Source organism: Sinocyclocheilus grahami, unplaced genomic scaffold (assembly GCF_001515645.1).
Source record: "Sinocyclocheilus grahami isolate Dianchi unplaced genomic scaffold, SAMN03320097.WGS_v1.1 scaffold27.1, whole genome shotgun sequence".
Taxonomy (NCBI): domain Eukaryota; kingdom Metazoa; phylum Chordata; class Actinopteri; order Cypriniformes; family Cyprinidae; genus Sinocyclocheilus; species Sinocyclocheilus grahami.
The window spans coordinates 1,814,934-1,822,515 of NW_015505206.1; the positions used below are offsets into that span (position 1 = coordinate 1,814,934).

At 37.6% G+C, this 7,582-nt stretch overlaps 1 protein-coding gene across 2 annotated transcripts; it reads right to left on the reverse strand.

The window, feature by feature from the left end:
* Window positions 1–573: 573 nt before the first annotated feature.
* On the reverse strand, window positions 574–5,675 carry LOC107567764 (uncharacterized). Of its 2 annotated transcripts, none has more exons than XM_016253512.1 (13): window positions 5,554–5,675; window positions 5,323–5,459; window positions 4,030–4,141; window positions 3,825–3,918; window positions 3,661–3,715; window positions 3,441–3,581; window positions 3,151–3,311; window positions 2,731–2,829; window positions 2,487–2,632; window positions 2,210–2,381; window positions 2,023–2,135; window positions 1,298–1,382; window positions 574–1,208 (listed from the first exon to the last, which is right to left on the reverse strand). In XM_016253512.1, exons 2-13 carry the CDS (start codon window positions 5,438–5,440, stop codon window positions 1,152–1,154), a joined length of 1,353 nt encoding a protein of 450 aa, XP_016108998.1. In that variant the 5' UTR covers window positions 5,441–5,459; window positions 5,554–5,675; the 3' UTR covers window positions 574–1,151. The 2 variants fall into 2 exon arrangements, with proteins under 2 accessions (XP_016108998.1, XP_016109004.1); XM_016253518.1 differs by having other exon boundaries at window positions 5,550–5,675.
* Between the last annotated feature and the right edge of the window lie 1,907 nt (window positions 5,676–7,582).

A 7,582-nucleotide genomic window follows, 5' to 3' on the forward strand; every position in this document is an offset into this window, starting at 1 on the left:
TGTTCTTGACCAATGAATTTGCATGCAATTTTAATAAACTGCGGTCAATTCTGATAAATGAACAAGGATTTGTCATAATCGTTTTGATTCCGAGCAAAAGAATCAAGTAGCCGTTTTGGCAGATTCATTATAAAGAACCGATTCAAAAGAACATCGCATACGGTGCAGCACTATGATTGCAAGCAAGTTTTAACAATATATAGACTCAAAACAATAGTCTGTCAGTTATATACCAGATTAGATGTTAACATCTGGCGTAAGAATTAGAAATATATATATATATATAATAGTAAACTACTGATTACAGATCTGTACCAGTACCAAGGGCTGGTCCTAAATGTGGTTATTTTGATTAAAATAAATGTACTCGTGTATATAGAATATACAGGCCTGACAATAATGGACATGATTTTGTTTTCAACAAAGATTTAAAAAAGTTCAGATTTAATCTTAAATCTAAATGGATGTGTTACAGCAAAGCAAAGAGTCTGAAATATAATTTTTACATTCCGAACGAACGAAAGCACACACTCGAAAATTCCAAAGAGGATTTTGGCCTAGTTAGCAGCTAGTTCTTGCTTTGCCAGTTTCTGAAAAGCAATGAAGCCAAACTCAAATACATTTATTATTTTATTATCGTAACAGCAATAACTTGACATAAAAACTTAGGAAACCGTGGTATACAAAAGCCAGCTTCAATATTTCTATTAAAATTGACAATGATGTAAATAAACACCAGAAGTCATAAGAATCTAATGTCATAAATGAAGGGCTTCACATTTCTCAGTAATTCTGGTAATTTACCATAAAATACAGAGTATTTTAGGTACATAGCAGAGAAAAGGAGAATGATATTGCCAAACAATAAGATAATTCAGAGCATTAATCCAATCTTCTAATGTGGCCCTTCAACTATTCCTTACAGTACAATTGTTATACTGCAATGAGACTAAAAAAATAAAACAAACATAGTATTGGTCCACAGCTCCATCATTATTTAATGCTGAAAGACATAGCTAACAGGAGCAGTAGTGTGTAACCAAGCGTCCTTCTCTGTGTCTGCTACATTACAGGAATGATTAGATGCGGTTTAGTGGTACTTCTGGGTGCTGTATTCATCCTATCCAGATCTTTGAAGTCTATATTCCCTCTCAGTTCATGTCCTGATCACCCACACTCTGACGCAGGTACTCCTCATAGAGATTTTTCTGCATAAACATACAAGGGAGTCATTAGTCGAGTCAATCATCACTGTAGCTGTTCTTAGATGAGTCAACACAACACAAATGCACACTACCTTTTTGATCTTCACTACCTCCTGGACATACTCCAGTTTTTGCTGAAGCAGTCTCTTTTGTTTCCCAGAGAATGTTGGTTTGGTCCTAAAAGTGGAATAGAGAAAAACAAGAGATGTTTAGCAAAATGCTGAAGCTGGTCTTTTCCACACAGTGAAAGTATATGGCATAAAGGGGCAAAAATGAATCACTAATCTTCCCCTCTGCAGCAGGTTAGTGAATAAACAAATAAATTGTCCATAAAACTTGTCCAAAAATATTCACTAACCTTCCTTTCTGCTGTAGGTAATTAAATAAATAGCTAAGAAGAAATTTGATACGGTTTACCCTTCACAAAATGCACCAATCTTCCCCTCTGCTGCAGGAAATAAGGAAATCCGTAAAATAAAAATAGCTAGGAGTAAATTTGAAATTCATCAAATTATTCACTAATCTTCCCTTCTGCTACAGTTCTAAAAAACAAATCTAGAAATATCATAAATAGTCCGTAGCACTACATTCTATGACTTCTAAATTTATAAAATAGGAAGGTTGTTTTTCCCCCCACAGAATTTTTCCCTCTACTGCAGGTCTAAGATTAATAAAATGTAAACATTATAGTAAATACCTCCTTCAGTGCTGGCAGAAGAAGCCAAATTTTAGAATGATGTAAAGTAAATAAAATGTTTACTTCTGGCTGATAAAGAAAAAACTACTACGCATGTAAAGTTTATAAAACTTTTTTCACCTGAAAGAAAAGCGAGCAAGGAGGATAAAGATGAAGGACAACAGCACCAGTCCAGCACAACTGTACAGCTGCACCTCTGCTGACAAGGATTCAAACGCCTTCACTGCAGGAACCTGAACACACAAACCCACACTTACATCAGTATCTACAGTGAATCCCACACACACGAATGCATATACATACTAACCACATATAGTGTGAGTGCCTCTATGCCACTATTACCCAGCATGAGCACCAGCACATCTTTAGAGAGGCTGCCAAGCACCAGGGTCACGAGCAGAAGCAGGGGCATAGTGAAACCCAGCATGCCCAACAAACAGCCCTTGAAACGTGATCGACGGTTCTTTATACTGCACTGCCTATAGAGAGTTTAACACACAATGGCAATTGTAATATTAGACAATCTGATAAACATTGGCATTTACCTATACAATATGTATGAATACAATACAAGGATGTAATACCGGTCATTATCAAGTGTCTCAGTGATGGCCTCGGTGATGAGGTTGCAGTCCTTCTCCAATGAGTTAAGCGTGTTCTGCACAGTCTGGTTAATGGTCTTCTCTATAGTCCGACACACCTCCTCTATCTGATTGACACATCGACTGGTCTGATGGTGGAGACAGTAAGGAAAAAGCTTCAGTAATCTTTACTTAAGCACGAAAGTTGTCACAGTTACAGTGAGGAACTGAAAGATTGTGGTAGCACCTTATTAGGGTTGGGTACATAGATGGTGGGCATGTCAAAGCCACACTTGTTGAGTCCTGGACGCTTGCAAAGCTCCTGCACAATCTGCATCATAACTCTCTGAAATAGCCAATAACAAAAGCAATTTGACATATCGTTACTAAACAGTCAAACAAAGACCATTTGCCTTTAAAGATCTCATCTTTTACAGTCCCTTGAATATATATATAGCTAATATTTTATATACTATTAATACATTGATATTTAATATTTAATATTTTGACATTTTAAAATAAAAGGGGTATTACAAATTGTAATAATTTACAATATTACTATTATTACTGTATTATTGATCAAACAAATGCTTCTCTAAACTGTAGTGTATATGCTTATGATCACAGTAGTTATACATTTTATTTTGCACGTATAAGAGCTTCTTACTTGTCGATCAGAATCTCCTCCAGCCTCATCCGCTTTACTGAGATAAAATCGGAGACGGTCTCCTTGCTTCTCATTCAGTTTCTCTACAATGTTGAGTGTGCGCTTGCATAAAGCCTGTCCCATTGGGTCAAAGAAGACCAGGATCAGATCACAGAGCTCACCTGGTGTAGACAGGCAGAATCAGGATACAGCGACACGTATTAGGACTACAAATGGACATTTATAATACTTACTTTAGACTTACAAACAACATTACAAAAATACTAACTCTGGAACACACAAATACACACCGAGCCACAGAATAGCTTGATCCACATCAAAGGGGTACTTCATATCTCCATCCACCAGACCAGGAGTGTCAACAAAGGTCACCAAGCTGAAACGTTTCTGTCGTGAAGTACAAATCTCAGTGCTGAGGTATTCTGACACCCCTGAAATTGAGAGAAAGTTGCAATTTAGACACAGCTTCCATAAGCCTGTAGTTCTTTTTAGTGCGATTCAGCAACAAACCTTTAAACTCCTGCAGTGGTTTGAAATGGGGATAGAGATGGAGCGTTGCATTTCCCTAAAACCAAGGCGACAGTTGTTATACAAGACATTTATATAAATGCCAATTTCATGCCCAAACCATGTCACACAAAACTTTCATGCAATATGCATGGGGTCATATTTACTGTGAGCGATTCCCTCTTTCGCCCACTTGTAACAAAGCTGAAGCCCTGTGTCTCTATCGCGACCCCTGTTCTTTGAATATGCTCCTCCACATACCTGCAAAGCAATAAATGCATGGCTTACTGTTTGAACTAATGGTTCTCACTTTTTCAGTCTAACACAAACAGCAATCTGAGTGCATGTTTTCATGTCTGTATATTAGCCTACCAATTGACAAAGCTGCTCTTTCCAGCGGAGTGGTTCCCCATCAACATCACAGTTATCTTTTTCCGGGGAGGCAGCAAGGTCACCCCAACAGTCTGAGCGATTGTTATTAATCCTACAGAGCAAAGGATTGAGTGATTAGACAAAAGAAAGTGTCAGTATTTCAGTTTTACAGTGGGTGAGTAAGTGAAGAACATTTGTGCTTGTGCGTGTGTGTGTGTGTGTGTGTGAGAGAGAGAACTATCCTTTAAAGACTGCGGTCAAGCCAGCCTCCACTTTGAAAAACACGGTCATTCTAGCCGCCACGCTGTTTTGCGGTGCACGCATATACTAGGCATTACAGTAATAGCGTGTAAAACTCAGATCAAAGGAAAAGTGATCTCTGGCATTCATTTATTGAGCCAGTTTCTCTGTCAATGAATGAATGAATGAATGAATGAATACATTTAAAATAATACAAATGTTTAAAAAACGGTCTGATAAAAATGAAAATGACTTAATGTTGAGTAATATTAAATGTAGAATTTAACAAAAAACAAAAAAAAAAGTCAAAAAAAAAAAAAAAAAGTCTGATGAGAAATAACAAAATAAAACCCTTTAATGAACTTGTATATTGCCATATTTATCTGTAAATTCCCATAGTTATAAAAGGTTTCAAAAAAAAAAGTTTCACTTTTGATTAACAGTACACCAGTCCAGAATGTCATTTCCCCAGTGTCAGGACTGTCTGATTTCACATTACAAAATAAAAGCCCTCCAAAAACTCATATATGACCAGTTTTGTCTTTGATTTTAGATAGCTCTAAAAAAAGTTAACTCCCCGTTTCCACAGAACAATTTCAAATCAGATTAATAGTCCAGTACCCCAGGGTGTCCCTCCGCCAGTTTCAGGATGATCTGATGTTGCCTTACAAAATAAAAGCCCTCCAAAAACTCATATATGACCAGTTTTGTCTTTGATTTTAGATAGCTCTAAAAAAAGTTAACTCCCCGTTTCCACAGATCAGTTCAATTCAGAATAATAGTACAGCACCCCCAGAGTGTCACGCCCACAAATGTCGGGATCTGATGTGTCATTTCAAATTACAAGTCTGCCCAAAACAATTTTGTCTGTCAATTCTGATCGGTATAAAAATTAAACTCCCGGTTCCCACAGGCCACTTTCACTTCAAAAGCATTTTAGCTCACCGGCTACCGTTAGCACCTCCTATCTACGCCTAGAGACAGCTCTAATACCTTACTAAACCAGGTAAATCAATGAGAATGTAATCGTTTCTAAAGAGACCGGTTTCTTACCGCTATCGGGATCGGTGTACATCTGGTGGCAGTCCCGTAAGATGCGCTCGTCGCAGGACACACTGCCAGATATCGAGTCGGCATTTGCAGCACTCCTGCTTTTGATTTTCCCGGACATCGTGATGCGAAATTACCGGCTTTAATAAAGTAGACTGTATTTGATCACCTACAAAGTAAAACCCACCGGTAAAATAGTTGGAAAAGAATGAAATGAAATAGAAAATTACTTGCATCCAAAATGCAGTTCAAATCGTCCCGGTCTGCTGGGTAACGCTGGCCACGTCACCGATGTGCGCAAAGAGTTGTGGGAGTTGTAGTCTTTATCCGGTTCACTCGAGGTGGTTCTGATAATTAGGTCAGAGAAGCTGCCTCTTGTTTCCGCCTAGTTTATTTATAAACCACGTTGTCTGTAGAGTATTATATAACCATTCAACATTTCGGAGTTGTGTCCTTTGAACTAGTGAAAAGCACCGTTAATTCATTTGAGAATTGTTTCGCGCTCTTTAAGATAGTTTGCGGTTTGATATTCAGATTTAATTTGGCTATAAATAAATTGAATACAAAAACATTGTTTCAGGTCGAGCTCGATTTGTGAAAACTTTCACAATCGCATTTTATCGCGTGGCCGTGTTTCTCTTGGCTCTGCCCTCCGTTTTGTGTATAATATTGACATAGGGTGCTGTTCCAGTGAATAACGGTTTCCAATTCAATAGGTAAATGAGCTTATACACATATATACACTTTGTTTGACAATAAAGTTTTGGTTGTTGTACCTTTCCTTGATTCCTTAACTATTCTGATATGAAAAATTTCACAGTGCAGTGTTGGTCAGTTAACCACCTGTAAAAAGGAGCGTCGTTCACGTGAGGCATTAAACTGGCCTCCTGACATTCTGTTGTCATTAATTCCCCACTTTAATCATGAATTTGACCTCATTGTTTAAGCTGGTAGGACTTATTGAGCTTGTCAGGATGCGCTACCCCTCTATTAGAGCAGCTCCCACAACGAATGCAGCTGCTGCTTGCAGTAGGCAGAGTCTGGTCCCTCTAAGCGTCCAACTTTTGGAGCTATAGGCATTATAAAATTAAGAGTCACTACGAAAAAAAAACCTGATTTCGGCCCGAATGACAGCGTCACCTGAATTCACAAATCATGGAGAATGATATTCGGTATTATTTGCATGTCTATGACAGCGCACTGCGAAGTTATAGCCAAAAGAAATCTGAATATCAAACCGCAAACTATCTTTCCTGCGGTGCTCTACAATCCATTATACTAATCCTTGCTCGTGTGTGTGTAATAAAATGCGTCAATATACGCGTAAAATACGAGTAAGAAGTTCCATTAAATACCAAGTCCATCATATTTACGATCGCTGTGCATTGAAAATGTTCATATAGTTTCCATGTTCATTCTTGTAGTTGTTCAGTGTACATTGTATTGTACACTGTACTTTTGTTTATAATGTATCATTTTAACATAGAAGAATATTGAATAGTGTACTTTAACATTGAAGTACACGGCTTCCTAACCAATTTTCAGTGAAAAAAGCAAACAAAACAAAAAACTGTTTTAATTTACCATATACTTTAATGTAAAAAAAAATCAGGTTAATGTAATACACTTTAATGGTTTAGCATTCAAAGAAATACTCTGCTACACAATCATAAACACATTTACTTGTCTGCTCTAACATGATCAGATCAATGTCTCTGTACATGCTGCTCAATGTTAGACTATACTTAATACATTTCTCATAGACAAAAAAACTAGAAACAAGACAAACAGAGAAAAATTTGTATCCCAATTACATCTTATAAGCTGTAATTGAAGTGTCTTAAGAATGTCAGTCAACTGTGGACATCTCTACAGCAACAAGCCTGCTGCTCGCTCGCTCACTCACATGCACACACACGAGCAGATGCTCATCTGTTGGGATTCCTCAGTGACTTGGTAAAGTAAAAGATGAATTCAACCAAAATGACTGAATTTGGAGGCATGAATCATCCTTTACGCAAACTGTCTCATACACACATATTGCACATGATCCACTCTAAGCCCCCCCCCCACCCACACACACACGCGCAAAAACAACATACAGTAAAGTAATTTCACTCGCACTCTCATTCACAAATACCTCGCTCTTTAAAGTAAAAATGAATTGAATAAAAAGACATTGGATCTTGGCATTTTGATCATACTATATCCAAACCTCATGAACTGCACTTAATTTGGAGAATTTGAGGGCTTATGCCAAACC